Here is a 20770-nt window from a genome sequence, read left to right as displayed (position 1 = left end):
GACTAATATAACACATTTATAAAATCAAACGATATAGGCCAGAGTTAACATTTACACTGTGAGTTAGTTAAAAAGCGTAATTTTCATATTGTAATCTTGATTACCTAAGACTGTTAATGTAGCATTTGCAACAATGGTTCCAGCCACATTTTGAGCTGTACAACTGTAGACACCAGTATCACTTGGTTTTACACCAGTTATGAAAAACACATCATCAGTTGGCATTATGTGCATACGCCTTTCTTGGGCTGCAGGAAAATCTTCAGCACCCCCATCTTTCCGCCATAAAATGTTTGGACGCGGTTGACCTTTGGCTGCACATTCAAGTCTGGCAGTGCTACCAGTTTTAATAGCAATATCAACAGGTGTTTTACTAAATACTGGGAACACTGAAAAATAATATTACTGTTAATGGAAATCTGTATCAAAAAAACTGCAAGAAATTATTAATTGTGTGTTGAGAATCATTCAAGATAAACTTTAATTATTCTTTTTTAATTAAGTAGATTAATTTTTTAATTAACAGGTTAATTAAAAAAATAACCTGCTTTATTGAAAAATATAAAGATTATTTCAGAGCCACTCCTCAAAACTCTGAAGAAAAATTTTAAAAGTAACTTTATTTCAGAATATTTAGAACAGATCTGATTAAAGATTTTTAAAAAAGGAATTTTATAAAATTAAATGCAATAATGACCACAGGGATAGTAAAATGTGATAAAATTTCATAAAACTAAATTAGAGCTGGCATTACTAAATTACAAAATTGGAGCAATAGTTCCATTTTATTTTTTATTTACTTCTCTTAAGACATTAATCAAGCATATTTCAGAACTTTAAAGACTGAGAGTGGAAATAATTATGCACTGTTCCTCAAAATCAAAAAGACATATTTTAAAATGAAAAATCACAGCTGAAAATTTATAAAAATTATTAATTTTGTATCAAGGCATTCAATATCCATACTGATCACAAGTTACTTGCAAAATTTCACTAAAATTCTTTTATTTATTTATTTATTTTAGCCTCAATGCTATAATTTATAATTATAATTAATTTTCAGAGAACATCTCGAAAAAATCTAAATAATGCTAGTTCCTCTTCTTCCAAATGCATATAACACATAATTTAGTGAAATCACTGAAAAACTGCTATTTTTTTTATCTTTAATTCTCACATTAATAATTATTGCAAGAGTGAATATCTCAACAGATATCATATTATTACAGGCAAATATTCATAGAATAATGCACTTGTACTGAAATTAAACTTATTCTGCATTAAATCTAAAATAAAAAGCATTAATAAAAGTTCTTAAAATGTTAAATATGTTAGCTGTACATTGAATACTGCTAGTTTCACGCATGTGAAAATATCAAAATAGAAGATTTTTAATAAAAACTTCTTTAAGACATCACAGAGACTTTGTAAATAACTTATGATTATAGCAGAAAAGCTTCAGGAAATAAAATTAAAAATTTAAAAAAATCCCTTGCTTACCATGCACTGTTATTCGAGTTTTATTTGAATAAACTGATCCAAAGTGGTTTGAAATTACACATTGATAGCGGCCTTCATCTTCATCTCTAATGTTGTAAATATTCAAAAAGCTTGTAAAAATTGTAAAATTTCCTCTTCTTACACTGAAGTTCCTCATACGATGCCTAACATTATGAAGCAACTAAAAAAAGGAAAAATAATATTGTTAGAAATTTTAATAGGGTAAAAATTTTCTGATGGCAGTAAATAATTAAGAATAACTGAAACTTCAGTTATATCCTCTTGGAGCATACTAAAATTCATATTTTTGTATTGCTAGGTTAAAAAAAAAAATTAACCTGGGAGCATGTGCATTCATTTGAGTTACACGAATGCACACACTGGGCCCAAAAGACCCAGCTATTGTTTTCTGAAGGAAAAAATTTTTAAATCTTAACATAAAAAATTTTACATCTAAGTCGATAATTAATTTTATGATCAAACTTTAAATGTATCTACATTAATTTTTTTAATTTCTTCAAATGCTTTGATCAAACAAAATTTCTTAAAAAACCTATTACATATTAAGGGGGAAAATAGTGTACCTTTACTCTGCATCGATTATTTTCTTTATTAGCACTAAGTGAAATATGCAACAAACGTTAGCAGCACATTGAATAAAGTGTTGTCATGTGTTCCAAATACAAATATTTTTCACATTCAGTGTGTTTTCGTTTTTTTCTGCGCCTTTTTGATGGGCAAACACTGCATTTTCTCCCCCATTTATAATATCCCAAAATAAAAAATTCAGGATCTATATCAGTTTCTGAATCAATACCATGCAAACTATGATCTGTGAATCAATATCATGCAAATCTGTGATCACTTCCATTCTTATTTCCTTCAACAGATTCTTCACCAGTTGATACATCTTCTAATAATTTTTGCAACATTTTTTCCTTGTATGATAAATTACGCAACATGTTTGTCACTTGTGTCTATACTACCACAAATCAACTACGTATCAGCAATGTGAATAGGCATGCTGGGTCTAAAAGACTCTATCCAATAAAAAACAAGACTTCAAAAAAAAAGTTCCTGTAAAAAAGAACATAACAAGAAACATAAAGAGAAGACCTTGGACAAGACTACACTGGACCTCAACAATTTATCCGAAATAGATGCCTTTTAAGAAAGGTTCATTTTAATAGGATGGATTCATTGGACCATCAGCGTGCTCTCGCATGTTAAGAAATCTTAAGTAACCAATCAATATCGGATACTCAATCCTCCTTGTTTATACAGTACAAAGTCCATAATCTGGACTCGTTGGGACTTTATAGATTCCGGATTAGGGGTTTTTCCAGACTATAGATCATCAATTTACATCTGGTAAGATGGCATGCAGAAATTATACAATTAAAAATATGAAATCGTAATTTATGAAATTATGATCAATTATGATCTAAAGGGTATCAAAATTTACAAAAAAAAAAAAAAAAAAAAAAAAGCTTAATATTTATTTGTTTACTTTATTAAACATTTCTTTCAATGTAAGTTGTTTAAGTTGCTTCTTTTTTTGTGCTAATACTTGCTCTTTAATTCTATAAACAGATATAATTTCTTGTTCAGTTACAAAGTTCCACTGTTCAATTCCTGTGATTGCTATGTCGAGAATACCGACTAACTCGTCAATTGAAATTTTTTCGTTTTCAATAACCTCTCTGTCACTTTCTTCACTATCGAAAGCAGTAATTTTCTAGATCTAGAACCATACTACAGATTTCGCCATCCATTAATTGATTGATGATTGGGGCATTGTCGTCGCAATGAAAAACTTATTATATAATCTTCATTTATTACCGCTTCTCCACATTTCTTTACAAAATCCAATAACTGGAAAATTTCACCTTTAGTTTACGATGTCCGAAAACCTTTAAATCTGCGAGTATCATCTTCATCGTCCTCACCATGAAATATGGTAGCTAGCCATGAATCATGCCAAGCATTTTTTTTTATGTATCTGGTGACACATCCTCCCATGATCTTGCGATGCTCCACACAGCAGATTTTATGCTACAAAATTTCAAGAAATCTTGAATAGTCTTGCCATTGTTCAAGAAATTTAATATAGATTTTAAAAATGCTACTTTATATTTGCATTTCAGCATGTGCACTATTCCCATATCCATAGGCTGAATAATAGACATACAATTTGGAGGGAAGAATAATATGGATACATTATCTTTAACTAAAACTTTAAGTGAAATATGTGCCGAACAGTTGTCAACAATCATCACTATTTTTGAGTCATCAGGTAAATCAACCGAATTCAAATGTCGCCGAGCCTCGGGTATAAAATGATTTTCAAACCAATCATTCATCAATGCTTGTGTCATCCATGCTTTTTTTATTTGCACAATATATAATGGGGAAAATCATTACTCCTTTAAATGCTCGAGGTCGCGTATGTTTTCTCATTATGAAAAGTTTGCACTTGTGCGTTTCTGCAGCATTTGCGCATTCAAAAATTGTTAGTCTCGCTTTGGAATCTTTGACACCAATTAGAGCCTTTTCTGTACAGGTTGCCAAGATTTCATGGTACATATTGCCAGAAAAGACCAGTTTCATCAGCGTTGTAAATTTGTTCTGGAGATAATTGTTCATTAGTAATGAGTTCAATGAATTCATCTGCAAATTGTTCAGCAGCTTCAGTATCAGCTGAAGCTTTTCCACCTGAAATTTTTAATTGTCTTATACCATGGCGATTTTTAAATTTGGTTAACCAACCTGTCGAATATTTGCACTTAGTGTTTAAACTCATTTCGTGATATATTTTGGCTTGAGCCATTAGTATTGGCACGCCAGTCGATGCAACGCTGTCTGATCCATTTAATCATCACTTTGCCATGATCGTCACTTTTGCATAACGAACCCTTTTTCTGTTATTCATTGCAAGTAGGGTGTCGGAATGCACAAAAAATTCAAAAAGTTCCTTTTTCTTTTTGCTTATGTCATATAACAGTTGATTTTCCAATGTCATACTCCTCGCATAATTTTGAGAAGGATATGCCTTTATCCATTTTTGGCAGCAATTTCACTTTTTGATTGACAGACATCGAAACATGCTTTCGCTTTGTAGATCCTTTGGCAGCTCCAGAATTGGAAACTTTTTTTTGACATAATCGAAAGTTCAAGCTTAATTTTTATTAAATTGCTCTAACAGTCTGCAAAAAATAATAAGCCGGATCCAATTAGAAGATTAAGGAACAGCGCAATCTGCAACAGTAAGTGCAGAATCAGTAAAGAAAATTTTAGCCTAGCTTATACCATTCGTTATACATTAAACGCGCATGCGTAAAGCATACAAACAAAAATGTTTGTGGCTTTGAGGTCTGGATTATAGATCATTTCGGATAATGGACATCCGGGTTACGGACTTTGTACTGTACAGATATATATTCTCTTGGCATTTTAATTTCCTTCAGAACAATCAAGTAAATTTCAACTAACAGCCTGATTACAAGACTGTTTTAATTCATACTATTATTCCCTAAAATATAAAAGTCTATTTTTCTACATATTAGGGTCAGTTTAAAATAGTGTGTTGATATTACTGGCACACAAAAGCGTGTTTTATTTTAGACAATATTAAGGATTACAACCTGGAATAAAATATTTTTATCAAAATATTAGTTATATTTATTTCAAATTATCTTTGAAAATAATTTTGAAGAAAGAATAATACCACTTGCGGACAGAATAGCATTAAAATTACTAATTAAAATTCAAAATCTGTTTTCAATACATTTTTCCAGAATGTTATGTGCACTTATCAGAATTGATTTTCAATTGTACACTATCAGAAATTTGCATTTAAGCTGCCTTGTTCTATATGCTATCAGAAGAAATCATAACTATACTTGCATTTAGGAAGCCCATAATCTATATTCTTTTAATTTTCCTGCGGGCTGGTCACAACATGGCAATAATAATACAAAATTCTCAAAATCAATAAATGTGAATTCTACACTATAAAATAATTTATTTTATGCATATGAAAAGATAAACACAGATATTAACATTACAGAAACAATATAGAATGGTCCAAAGTTTTGTTAACTAAAAGAGGGCTTCTGTCAATTTTTCCCAGAATACCTGAAGCAGCAGCAGATGTGGGTTCCAATGGACATTATTTCAAAGATAACTAGGTAACAGTTATTTACACTTCAAGCAGAATTATTCTAAAAGCAATTTCTGTAACAATGCAATTTTTAAAAAATTCTGCTAATTAAGGCTAACATGAAGCCAGCATTACTTTACACTACTTAGTATTCTTATTACTGGCCAAGGCCTGTGATTTATCTTTACTACAATTTTAACTAGATCTTCTAGTACAGATTAGAACTCTAACAGTCTTTGTTTAGGTATTTAGCAACTGGAAACCTAATCCAATTTCAAACAAATGTACAGTTTGTTCTCTAAATGATAACTAATATGTTTTACATGTGTAATTTGATAACATTTTCAAAGCAGGACAAACAAACAAAAATTACTTTTCCATCTTTCCTCCAATGAATTCTGATGTCAGAGGAACTACTACTTCTAGCTTGACATTCCAAAGTCACATTTTCTCCTTTCAAAGTTAGATTAGCATGTGGTTCTTTAATAATTTCTGGTTTAGGAGAATTCTCTGAAAAAATATTTTTAAATCTCCTTGAGAAAATTACATAACAAAAAATCACATATACAATTAACAAACATGATCATCAGGTTTTTTAATGTATAACACAATCAAAGGTTATTTAGAAATGCTTAAAACGATCAGGAACAGTCGATTCCTTTTTATTTTTGACAAGGGTAAACTAAAAATTTTTATAATTACGGTGTTTTCTTAAGATTCAACTTTGAGTTTCCCTGACCAGATACAACTGGTTAAGTTATTCTGAATATGGAAATGTACATTAATTTAACTGCCTAGGGAAAGGGATGCCTTTGTGGAGGACTTCTAATGGAAACCAGCTTGTATTCATGTCACATACATGGAAGGCCATGAGAGTCAACCTGTTCTCTTAGGATTCGAACCTGGGACAAACTACTAACATTCAGCAGGGCGTCCAAAAAGAACAATATCCTTGACTAAACATACTGAATTTGTTATCAAATTAAACAGAGTAACTGAATACATGTATTTGAAAAAAAATACAATGAAAAACTAAATATTATTTTAATTTATTTCATTCATAACTTTTTATGCAAATGAAAGAAATATACATAATAACTGTGCATCTAAACCATTCAAAAATGTATTACAGACTTAAAAAGTACAATCCAATAAATGGGAAAAAAATATTAATTTCTGAAAGAAATTCTTAATAACACACTCATAATTAAGACACAATAACACGCCGAATAAATACTGATTCAGAAGTCAAACAACAAAAATCAGCGTTAATTCACAAAATTTTCACAGGATTTGTTCATTTGCGGTTTTGCAGCTGAAGATGATGGTTCGGTAAAACCATCGAAACTAGTCCTGTGAAAATTTTGTGAATTAACGCTGATTTTTGTTGTTTGACTTCTGAATCAACACACTCATAATAAATGTGACTTAAGAGACATTTTGAAATAAAACTAAAGGACAAAGGATTATACAGCATTTTGCTGGAATCATGCTGAAGAATTCTAATGGAATGTTTAATTAATACATTTATTTATTATAGAGCACAACTACATAGCATAATGACATATAAGTTGTATTATTTACTTCTGAAGGACAATTACACATTTAAAGAGAGACAGGTATGAACAGGAAAACTGGCAGTGATTCTAACAAAACTAGGCCATTCTGATGAAAGTTTAAGGAACTAACTGCTCTTCATTCAATTAAATAATTACATGTTATTATTTATTTTATCAAGTAACCAATGCATACAGGTTACAAATATGTATATTAAAACTTGATTAGTGCAAAATCTAGCTTTGAGATTATTTGATAGTCATTTCAGCAGCCAAAAATCCCTAATGGAATATAAAATAACCACACACACACATACCCAAAAAAAAAAAAAAACTTTACAAACTCGATGCCACATACGTTCATTTAACTATGAATCTAAATGATGTCGCATTGTGCCATTTTCACAAATTGTATAATCTTTCAAGAATCCATAATCTTTTGAGTATGTGCATCAGAATAACCAGTCCCACAACTTTGAAAATACCCAAATTTTGATCTCCCCCCCCCCAAAAAAAATGCAAGAGAAATGTAGGAAAACAGCAATTAATTTTTAACTTCCTTACAAAACCTAAGCTGGCTTTATGAAGGGTTACATAAAACCAAAGCAAAGTTATGAGTGTGTTGGAATAGCATACTTACCCATTATCAGCGATTAATTATTGCTCTGTTTGGTCAAAAATTGTCCACGACAAAATATGGAAGTACCAGGAGGGCTGACCAAACAGTTACATTTTTAGAGAGAAGAATTAACTACAGCTCCTTAGCATGGGGGCAAAACTATGTGTAGATAAATATTGTTCAGATACAAGTTATACTTGGCACACAAAAAAGGAGGTAGGAAGTAATTTCTTTTATTTAAAGAAAGTTTTTTAAAAATAGATTATTGTTTAAAATATTAAATTTTATTATTAAAGATGACTGATGTATCACTCTTTTTGAAGAAAAGTTTACTTTCACTTACGATGCTGTTATATGAAGATTTTTCAGGCAAATGAAAGCTTGCAAAAATTTGTATGAAAATATAAAAATGACTAAAAGCATTTAAATACAGCATCTTTTAATAATAAATGACAAAATACTTCAGATATCAGAGAATCGATAAGAGAGCTTTACATATCTTGGTATATAGCTACTTACAAAGACAGCCTCGGGATCTTATGTTAAGAAAAAGTTTTTTCTAATATGATTTTCTAAAAGTACAATTATAATGGCATTATACATTTCAGTATTTCTAGTTTAATATTTCATCAATCTTACCACAAAGCATTTCTGACGGAGAAACTTCAAATACAGATTCTCCTCTCAGTTTCTCCGGGAATCCGCACTTTGCATACACACCATACTGAAAACTTATTGTCATCCAAGCCAAGTGGCAATCACAAAGCAGGCTAGTTGTGTTCAAATAGCTAAAAATGGAAATTTAATCATAATTAAAAACATGCATATAATATAAAATAAAAATTTGCTATATATGTGTCATTTAGAGATAAAAATAGCTGAAAATGATGAATACTAACAGCTCCTGAAGGTGACTCATCTCATCAAAAGCATATTCTTCTATGGTGGTAATATCATTATCAGTCATGTTCAAAGTTTCCAGCTTGGAGAGACCAGTAAATGCTCTTTTTACGATAGCTTTGATCTTGTTATTTGAAAGCCCTAAATATTTTAATCTGACTAGTCCAGCAAAAATTTTACCAGTATCTTCGATAGTCCATGAAACTTCATTGTTTTTCAATTCACTAAAAAAGAAATTAAATACAGACTTATTAGAGATAACAATTCAATGCATAAAGCAAATTTCCAGCAATCTTCAAATAATTAGTTATTCAAGTAAGTACAGGATGAGTAAAAAATATGACTGCATGCTTACATTATTGTGCAACAATAATACTATGGCCAAGGAATATAAGGCAGTGCCATCAGAAAGTTCTTCAAACAGAATACTGTCTTTGCACTCATTACTGATATTGCTGCACCAACACTATAGCAAATACTTTCAACAGGTTTTCTTTTTTGGGTATTTCCTATTCAGGCAATCATTTTCTCTACTTTTCAAATGACAGTGACAAAACGCTATGCTAAAAGTCATATCTCACCAGTTTTTCAGTCACATAATCATTATGGCATGCAACCGTTCACTCCAGCAGTGGCTACTGACACATATTTAGGCAGGTGACTCTTTTTTTAAAATGAAAAATGAAGTTTAACAGAACAATCACTATTTCCATCTATAACATACAACACACAGTAGCATGCCAAATTTACTTCATATATGTCTGCCGTAAACAAAAATTCAGAAACAAATTCCATTCAGAATTCAGAAATTGTTAATACTTTTGCATTTATCAAATCCCAAAATCTGTTCCTTCCAAACTCCTAAAATGGATACCTTTAAGAAAACTTTATATAAAATAAAGTCAGAGATTAAAAAAAAAAAAAAAAAAAAAAAAAAAAAACCCACAATGTTTTTGTCGAAAATCTATCTCTGCTCATTGGTTTCTTCGGATCTTCATTGGCAAATGTTGGATTCTGAGATCAATAATTTATTTTTGGTAAATGTATCATACTCATAACTAAAAATACCACTGACACAACATATAGATTCCCATTCCATATCTTAGATAGCAGTTTTCAAAATTATTTTTATTTCGCTTGTTATTATTACTGATTAGCTCATAGAATTCTTTCCACATAACCAATCCAAAAAATATTTAAGCAAATGATTTAAGACAAATCATGATAAGAACCAGGTATTAAAAAAAAAGGAGATCCAAACTTCCCATTTTCAATGTTTACAGAATTTAGCCTATTTAACTCAGGATTGTCATTTCAAGTATCCAAATTTCATTTGCTTTCCAAAACAGATTTTTCAAAAGATTTTTCTATGCTCGCATTCATTTTGGATATCAATCAACTCTTGCTTTTAATTTCCCTCATCTTCACCACATTCAATATTGTTGCACGTGTACAGGTTTGCCATAGACTGAATGAACACAAGTCCGAAGACAGGTTAATAAAATTTATTCCTATCAAAAGAAACATTCAGAGCTCTGGCACTTCCCACAGAAGTACTCGAACAGGTGTTCACAGTATCGCAAAGTACAATCAGTAGTAACGCTTCAAACTAATAATGTTAAAGTGCAGCTAAAGAGCGAAGCTAAACCGGAGATATACACGGAACTTATGCTAAGCTAACCACAACTGTGAGCAGATGCTTTCTCTGACTAGTTTTCACTGGACCGCTGAGATATTTCTAGTACTTTCTGCTTCTCCAAATAAACTGGCCGAGTTACAGTTACAGCCAATATAGTGATCAATTACATTTATTCAATTACAATACCTATTACGGTGATAGAGTGACTGGACCAAAATGGTGGCAAATTTTGGCAAATTCTTTCCAAGTTTGGTGACAGAAATTAGTTGCCAACACTGTCGTCAGCTTGGCAATATCTCGCCAAATTATCAAGATCTATATACAAAATCCCTAACAATATAATCAGATTCGTCCATCTCCTCCAACAATATAGCACTTACTTCTGCTTGGGTACCATTTTATGCCATCTTATCATTTTGGAGTTATGTAGCAGACCAACAACAAGACTTTCATATTGTAAGAGGTAAAATAAGTCAACCAGGTAAAGCTCATGAAATGGGAGCTCTTGCATTCAATGAAAAACAGGAGAAGCAACATTCAAAATTAGACTGATACTCAAGAAACAGAATGATAGTTAACTCATTCCACAATTCCCTAAACTAATAAGCCATGTATTAACATCAGCAGGAAAACATACATGAAATCTACTTAAGCACATTGCAATCTCCTTGATTTTTGATTGTAAGTATGTCTTGGGATTTTCCATAATGATATATTTAATAAGAAATTACACATAAATCAGAATAATACATAGAGTGTGATAAAGTAGGGAAGTTTATTATTTCATCAAAAAAATTCAAAATACCAGATGAATAGAAGAATGAAAACAGTGGCATATAAATTTAAAAACTACAGCCTAATAAATTCTAATGTATACTAAATACATTCTTATTCCTCAAAAATATACTCACAGGTATTGAAGTGCTGACAAAGAGCGAAATGCTCCTTCTTCAACATAAGTTATCAGATTGTCGTTTAAGATAAGCCTTTTTAATGAATAGAGTTTATCAAACATTTTAGATGATATAATTTGCAATCTGTTGTGAGACATATCCCTGTAAGATGATAAAAAAAAAAAAAAAAAATTATTGCAGAACACAAATAAACAAGTTTTCGCATATGCATCCCCAAAATATTTTTCATTTTTATCAACAATATGATCAAATAAATTCGTATATCTCGACAAATATTATGGCTACAGCACATACAGGGCATGATTCAATTTATTTTACAGTTAGCAAATTTTCAGACAAAATTTCAGTCTGGTTGTTTATTTTCAGATACTGTCAAATAAAATTGTTACATCATTTAATAAATAATATAATCATATATGAGATATGATAAAAAGGTTAAGGGAATGATATTATGATGAAATTCCTATTCAGAAGACATAAGCAGATTCTTATTTTTGCAATCAGCATCCCTTAAACTACCAAAGTATTTCATGGCAGTAAACTCCTTGTTTTGATTTAGTTGATTATGGCAAAGCATACTAGGCTATCTGCCTAAGGGAAGGGACCCTTCATGGAGGACTTTCTAAGGGAAATTGACTCATATACATGTTATGCATGGAAAAAAACATGAAAATGCCAATGTAGCTTGCCCGTTTGCCCAGATTCGAATCCAAGTCAGAACTAGTGTTCAGCGATTTTACTACTTGGCCACTGATGAGCCTATACACTGCTCCTTGGTTACTGTCTGGCTAGGTAGAGCATATTCTTAACAGACAATACCACTGTATTCAAAGAAAATTTTTAGGAATCCTCCCGTTGATTCGACTCGCTCGTGCTCTCTTGAATCTTGGAGATACTGGGGGTCTGCCACTGCAAAAAACGATTCTTAGTTTCATTTTTCTGAGTACAGTCAGTAAGATCTTGTACAAACCCCTTTTTTATTTGGGGGGGGGGGGCTTTGGGAAGCAGTTTTGGCACAACTTTTGCTGACATTGATCACACACTGAAACCTTCAATAAGAATGGACCAGACTGAATTAAACCATAACTAATATTAGATCTTTAGATATTTCACTGATAGTGATTTGGCTTCCTCACACAGTGAGCACATACTTTTTATGCTTTTCTCAATTTTGCAGGTTATTGATTTTCTGAAGGATTTATTCATTACTTTCTTGGACATCTTGGAAACATCTGAATGTCTTGTGAACCCTGCATACTACTCCCTGCACAATGTAGACAGTTGAAGCTTACGGTAAAATTTGAGGCTAATTCAGTGTTTAACTTTCTCTGGCATGGTTTAATATCACAACAACAGCCATGTAAACAAGGCAAAACAGGTGTGGTTATAATTCCTGTTTGATATTAAGAGAGCATGTACAGTGCAGAATCCAAAGTTAATCTGGGCCTAGCACATTTACATGCTAAGAATTTAATGCTTACAGCATTTTCATGCTAAGAATACAGCAATTTTCTCTTACTTCTTACATACATATTTAGAACTTAACAATTTGGAAATTTAGAAGATTAATTTTATGACACATAACCTTTGATTTTGAATTTCTAAATAATATTAAATTACTTTAAATTTTCTCAGTTAAAACAGTCATAAAAATTTTAACACAAAACAAACTTAAGCCAAGAATAAAAAATTTTTAATGGCTTAAAAAGCTCAAATATGTGTCACTGCTAGAATATATTCAATGGAGGTTTCATTCAATCTAAAATATAAAGAGTAATTATGGTTCAATTACTAGTGTTTAATGCCATGTATAATTTTAAATTAGATGACTTCATCTGATCGATCCTTTCATCTGCTCATTACAACTTGCATTACATACAACCATTCAAATTTTAATCTTAATGTAACTAAATAAATAAAACTAGAATTTCTAATACTTCCTACATACCACCAATTTACTCAAAACAACAAAAAATTCATGACATATAGTGTCCATTTTATGTTCAAAAGATAAAATTTTATAAATGGTGCACAGCAGAAATATAATTTGTTCTGAATGGATTTTCTGCCTTTCTTTTGTCATTCTATGATGAAGCAAAATTTTAATTTAAAAAATGTGCCACAAAAATATACATACATTTTGATATTCTTTTTAAATGAAAGCATAACTTTAGAATCACTTACAATTCCAATAACCGTCTTCCAGAATCCCAAGCATTATCTTCTATTTCAGAAATATTATTATTGTTCACATACCTGGAATAAGTTATAAGTTTAAAAAAATCTAACATAAATTAAACATTTATTATTTTTAAATATTTTGTTGATAAATTTAGAATTATACAAAATAGTAATATACATAGAAAGCATATAAATGTACTAAAATCAATATTTACATATATATATATTAAAAATTATTGCATATATATATATATGTATACATAAAAAGGCATGCAAATAATCACATATCAGCAAATTTAAAATACATTTATTATGGTTATAAGCAAACTGATCACCATTACAATGTGATTTTCCTGTACAATTAGTTTACTTGTAAAAGCATTAAGGTATTATTTTTTCTGAAAATGTCTTGTAACCATAAATAACCTGATCAGCACATACATCTATTTTAATTTTTCTTGAACTTTTACTGCAAAGACAAAAAACTTCCTGCTTCCTCTTCCTTTCAAGCAATACAGAAAAATGATTTGGAAATCTGTGACAGCACATTTTTGAACACATTCTATAATATAATTTTAATGCAGTTTTAAGTCCTTCCCACAATCAGATTATTACTTTTAATTCCGTCTACCTCAAAGAAATTTCATTGCTAAATGTAGTTTATGATGCTTTTACAGAAATACACATATAAAACTACTTATCAATGTTTAAATACATGAAATAATACTTTTATCTCAAATAACCTAGATTTTTTTATAACTGAAAATACAGCAAAGCTATATTAAATTATGAACAAGATTTATTCAAACACTGGAACTTATCACAACTTTGCAGTACAGAAAATTATTAAAAACTTGCTTCTGAAGCAAAACTTACAGCCGCTGCAATGTGTCTAATCCATACAACCATCCTTTGGTAATCTTCCTTATGTTATTGTAATCCAGATACCTAAAAAAATATGTACAGCAAAATGAGCAAGGAGTAAAATTATAAGCAAAAAGTCATTCAAAAAAGTTTTCGAATTAACTTAATAGGAAAATACATAATACATTAAAACTATAAATTAAATTTATCGGAAACAGGATAGACGGCTTTTTTTTAATATTAAATATAACAGAGACAAAAACGCTTTAGAAATGAGAACTTTTAATTTTTATAACAAAAAGTCTCTTAATGAGCTATATAACTATTCCTTGAACAATATAAATTCAGCTGCATACTTATGTTTATATGCACATATCCCCTCCTCAAAAAATATACTAGAATATAATCTAGAAACCTGTCATAGTTTCAAAACTTGGTAGAAGAATAGCACATCTTAAAAGTTGTGAAAATAGGGAGCACATATCATTAATGACTTCGCAAATAAAAATCATATTTATAGAAAAAAATTTCCATTTAATTATATATACTGTTAGTAATATGCAAACCATCTACATGATTTTATGTGACATAAAATGATACCATATCCAGAAGTCTTTGAGTATAATATAAAACAATAACATACTCCTTGCAGTGCATAAATCAGGTAGTTTATGCCTTACAAGATGACCTGAATTAAGGACTCCAAGCTGACGAATTTAACGTCATTCGGATTAAAAATAAACTTATAACATACTGCTTTTGTTTTTTCATGTTTTTTAGTAAATTTCTTTTGCTTTTGTAATTTTCTTAAAATTTTAGAAAGCTTCAACTTGAGGTGATTTTAAGCATGATAAAATAAAATTTATAACATGCATATATAATTACATTAATTTTTTTAATTTATTCAAAAGTACTTTGAAACTATAGATAAACTTCGAAATATTATACTTAAGGCAAAATGAAAACACAATATATTTATAAAATGTTTTCTAAATTTTGGGAATGTCTAGCTCAGGTTTTTTTTTTTTTTTTTTTTTTTTTTTTTTTTTTTTTTATGCATAATTATTCCATATGCTTTTCCCCAAGCACATGCTTTATTGCTAAAGTTCAAAATGAAAATATGTGCATATAATACTTATAAAACACTACATACATATCAGTTAACTTTTTATTTTATTAGTATAGCTTCCAGGATATCAGGATATTTCAGGATATCAGTAGTTAAGTTTTTGGAGAGCAAACAATTATACAAATATTTTGGACATTATAAGAAGCTTATTTATAATGGATATATTTAAAAGAACAAATATATTATTCACTCCTTAAAATGTACAATCAGTGTGTAGATGGTTAGGTTAGGTTATTTAATTATGGCAAAGCCTCGAGGGCTATTTGCCTAAGAGAAATGATGCCTTCGTGGAGGACTTTCTAAGGGAAACTGGCCTGTATACACGTCACACATGGGGAAAACACCCATGCAGCCAGCCCGTTTGCGGGATTCGAACCTCGGACAGAACTACCGACTTTACCGCTCGGGAACCTCAATCAGTGTGCGGAAAAACATATTACATATGTAAATACTTAATATACAGAATAATCAGAAACCTCCAAAACAAATACTTACAATCTCTTTATTCCATTTAAGCCATAGAAAGCCCCATCTTGCAAATAAGTTATTCCACTATGCCTTAACTTCAAAACTACCAAGGAAACCAGCCCTTGGAAGCTAAGCCCTTCAATCTGAGTCAAACTATTCGAGTTTATTTCACTGGAATTATAAAATGATACTGTTTAAGATCATGATGCTAGAAAATAATCAAAACACATTTCAATTTTCTATTTCTATGAAAGACAGATTTAAATATACATTATGTACAGTAAATTAAAAATTAAATTATGTACAGTAAATTAAAAATATATTACATAGAGTAACTATTTCTATAAAAGACAGCTTAAAAATATATTACGTACAATAAACACTCCACTATCCAACTAACTGGAAAGCTCAAATAATAGAAATCAAATAATGAAGACTCTATTTGTATGTGTGTACGTATGTTTCTAGCACTGTGGAAAAACAGCAGCATTCAGAGGCATTTAATTTTGAACACAAATGAGAGTCCTCCACTTGAACACATTCACTTCAAAGCTCGAATTTTGAAATGTATTTTATTTATTTTGTAGTTCATGTAAATTTAATGAACTTTTGATTATAGCTCAGAGATTTAAAAGCTTTGTGCTGCTGCTTTTCAAAACATAAGATATTTTTATTTTAAATTTAATCAGAAAACTCATATAAAAGAAGTGTATTGTCACTTAGCATAACACAATATACTTCTCTTCCAAATTTAATAAAAGAACTCAGAGACTTGAAAGAACTGCATTACTAATGCCCAATATAAAATACTTTTACCCTCCATGCCCCAGATTGTTACCATTTGGCAAAGCATAACATACTTTTCTTTCAAATTTATTCTGGTATTAACTAACAAACTAAGCAATTTAAAACCAGTAAATGCAAATTCAGTTTAATTATTATTAATTACTAGCTGGAATAGTGACATTACATTAGCTGGATTCATTAAAATCATTATGTATACACATTTCTTTTTTTTTTATAACTGTTTTAAGTGGCTGGCTACATAAGTGAGTAGTATTTTAAAATTTAAAAAACATTTTAATGAAAAATTAAGAAAATAATAGACTTTTAAAGCCTTTATAAATCACCTACTGACTAATACCTACTGACTCAGAATCTCATTTATAACACCTCAAATGTGAATATAATTACAGGGCTCTCTTTCAGATGTTGATTACACCACATCAACACTACCACTGTATCCATCATATCGTTCCAAGAATTTGCGCTTGGAACTTGATACTCCTTACAAAAAGAGAAATGAGGAGTTCGTATGGGTCATGGGACAGAGATTTCAAAGTTCAGGACAGATGTTTAGTACTTAAAATTATACATATTTTACACAAACTCAACTTTTGAGTCATTTTTGCTTCTAGCAATAAAATTAATAGTTCCATACTTAAAAACACCCAATTCAGAATATGATCTTCTGGGATATATACAAGATTTCTTGCCAATGTGGTGTAATTTATATTGTCAGACTAAGAGAGCCATAAAAGTTTGCACTAGAGAACACGAAGCATATGTTAGAAAAAAAGAAACATATAACTTTTTGTTACCCAACACTGCTTGTCAGAATTTTTCTACAGCCAGAAATATTCAAAAGAAAAAAAAATCTTCTGTTGGTAAATTAGATTTTCTCAAGATGCTTCACATTCATAACAATCTTTCAGCTCTGTTAACGATCCAAATTCCAATCCGTCATTACCTTTAGCTTTTGAAGAAATTACTTTGGTTTTCATTTTTCATCAATAAATGATGCCAGTAGTTTAACTTCCTTCCCCTCATTGCTACTGCCTGAGCACAGTCTTCTCTTTCATCATTTACACTTCTGCAGCTGAAAAAGATGGTTCTATATTCAAACCTTGGAAACTAGTCCTGCAAATTTATGAATATTATGCTGAATGTTGTTTCCTTAGCACCTCCAATAAGTGTTTAGTCTGTCAAACATAAGAACTGTTCTCGCCAGCTATTAACACTCTCGTTTAACTTGATCTTTTCAACAGAAAAAAAAAAAAAAAAAAAAAAAAAAGTTGTCAAACAGTATGAGGGTTAATGGAATGCCAGTTGTAATTTCACACCAATGCACCAAATGTGCACGTCATGAGTAGCTAAATGGCTATGCAATGACATCATTGTGAATAGAATGACCAGGGATGGAGTAATATCCCCTCCAAGATTTTACTTTTAGTTGAAGTGTTCTTATATAAAAGAGAGAGAAAGAATCACTATTAATTACATAATTTAGCTGTTGTCACTTGATAAACAATCATGATGAAAGTCTCCCAAGAAAAAGATGTCATCTATATATTGAAAAATGTTGCTCTGGAAACCACAAAATAAAATTCTAAAAATATTTTATTACTACCAAAGCACCAAAATGGCACAAGAATTCTGTCAAAGGCAGCAACAAATGTCAGCTAAAATAATTGCATGCATACTAATTCAGAAGTCAAACAACAAAAATCAGCGTTATATTCACAAAATTTTCACAGGACTAGTTTCGATGGTTTTATCGAACCACCATCTTCAGCTGCAAAACCGCAAATGAACAAGATAGGAAATAATGATTAGATAAGATAAGAAAGCCTGGACAAGAATAAGCAAGTGGCGCCATCTGCTGGTAAAACCAGAACTAAAACATAATTTCTTTAAAGGGCTTTCAATCCAAATTTGCCTTCGGCCTTTAAAGAAATTATGTTTTAGTTCTGGTTTTACCAACAGATGGCACCACTTGCTTATTCTTGTCCAGGCTTCCTTATCTTATCTAATCATTATTTCCTATCTTGTTCATTTGCGGTTTTGCAGCTGACGATGGTGGTTCGGTAAAACCATCGAAACTAGTCCTGTGAAAATTTTGTGAATATAACGCTGATTTTTGTTGTTTGACTTCTGAATTAGTATTTATTCGGCGTGTTATTGTGTCTTAATTGCATGCATTCTTATCTGTAAACTTATGTCTTAATTTTTAATTTTATACACTTATAATAGATGTAAAAAAGCAGCAATTGATTTCATGCAGCTGTATTAGGGATTGCATCTGCAATCTCTAGTTAGTCAAAAATTTATGTTTGGAAAAGTACAACCCCTGTTAAAGGAAAAAGTACCAAGAAGAGCTCATTAAAATTTTGCATTTTATATTCAGTAACAAATAATACTCACAGATGCTGAAGAGTGTTTAAATGCCTGAAAAGCTCTTTTGGAATTGAGGACAATTTGTTCTTGCTCAGCTTCAAGCTCTCCAAAGAAGTAAGTTTATCAAACACGCCCTTCTCTAAACTGACTATACGATTATGACTGAGGGAGCTAACAAAATAAAGTGAATAAAAAATATTAATGCCACATGATATTATCAAAAATAAAACTGTACAGATGAGAAACAACAATGCTATAAACTTTTTTAGAAAACTCTAATCATACAATTATGAATATGAAAAAAGTAATGAATGCTAAAAAAGTTTCTTAGAAAATTATGAAATTTAAGTGCAACTGCTGGTATTTTAATAACTAAATAAGTTATTAATTATTTATAATTTGCAAGATAATACGCTATTGATATGTGAACTCTTTTTTTAAATATGAAAAATTAAATTAAAATTACTTTAAAACAGTCAAGTCAATAAAAAATTATGAAAATTAAAAGTTAAATAGTGCGACAAAAATAATTCTGATTTTGGATCTTTTCCAATCAGAAAATAAAACTCTGAAAAATCTATATAATATTTACAGAATTAGACCTTGATAAAGATACTATCTTCCTATCTCACAGTTTAAAGCCATGTTGATATACCATGTTTTATTTCATACATATTTTAAGAAAGTCTTCTACCCCAGAGAATGAAAGTTAACACTCAATCATGTTCACTTCCTGCTTAAATAGCAATTCAGATAAAGATCAGTGACATGAATTACAAGCCACAAATCCAACCCCAGCTTCTAACACTAATACTCCTCTTAATAGCCTATATCCTGCTTAGGCAATAATAGCATCCTTTTTAACACTACAAATGCTGAAAACATTGGCACTGATTTTAAGTGACTGAGACATCAAAGCTATTTCTCACTTGGTGAAATAATAGAAAAATTACTGAATCAAGCAAGTAAAAGTACAATCAGTAAAATAAAGCGAAGTCAAACCTTTTAAGAACAAGGGAATTTAAGCACAATAAAGTTGTATCCTTTCCTTTAAAATAAATAAATATATAAAATCTGTATTTGACATTATTTGTGCAAAGAAATGCTTCTCTCATAAAATATAATGATAGACAAAAACAAATTAAGATAATTAGAAGTAATATACTATATCTAAGATGGCCTAATGCCTAAAATATCCTTGAATTTATGAAGAAGAGTTGTTTTAATGCATGAAGAACAAACATTACTTTTTTAAAAGTAAACTTATATCTTACATTCATGCTACTAAAGTAAATCTCCAGTCGATATAAAAAAGTATCATTCCCAGTAAATACAAAAAAAGTAAAGTATCATCCCCAGTCAATACAAAATCACTGTTAATTTGAAGGCAGTTAAAACATGTGAAACAGAAGTAACTCTCATTAAAATTAACAGGAGACAATTTATCAATTTTTCTTTATTTCCATGTTTAAGATGGAGTAGCTCACTGATTACATAAAAAGCATTCAAGGAGAAAAAAATAGGATAACAATGGAAAAATAAAAATCATCAAAAATGATAAAATATAAAGCTTAAGTTATAAATAGCATTTAAGAACAACATTTAGAAGAGAGCTTTAACAATGCCTCTCAGTTAAAACTTGCATAAATTAAATTACTATT

At 30.2% G+C, this 20770-nt stretch overlaps 1 protein-coding gene across 1 annotated transcript in view; it reads right to left on the bottom strand.

Moving 5' to 3' along the window:
- Positions 1 to 20770, bottom strand: part of LOC118187356 (uncharacterized) — a 103804-nt gene that overhangs the window by 18130 nt on the left and 64904 nt on the right. The window contains 10 exon segments of the mRNA XM_035357559.2: positions 105 to 389; positions 1501 to 1681; positions 6036 to 6172; positions 8477 to 8625; positions 8737 to 8961; positions 11288 to 11431; positions 13475 to 13546; positions 14348 to 14419; positions 15960 to 16103; positions 19137 to 19280. Coding sequence (XP_035213450.2) covers positions 105 to 389; positions 1501 to 1681; positions 6036 to 6172; positions 8477 to 8625; positions 8737 to 8961; positions 11288 to 11431; positions 13475 to 13546; positions 14348 to 14419; positions 15960 to 16103; positions 19137 to 19280 — 1553 coding nt within the window.

Source organism: Stegodyphus dumicola, chromosome 8 (assembly GCF_044657685.1).
Source record: "Stegodyphus dumicola isolate Sdum_Otavi_A_Nest chromosome 8, ASM4465768v1".
Lineage (NCBI taxonomy): Eukaryota > Metazoa > Arthropoda > Arachnida > Araneae > Eresidae > Stegodyphus > Stegodyphus dumicola.
Note: the sequence above shows the minus strand (reverse complement) of the source record. Positions and strands in the feature narration are given on the sequence as shown.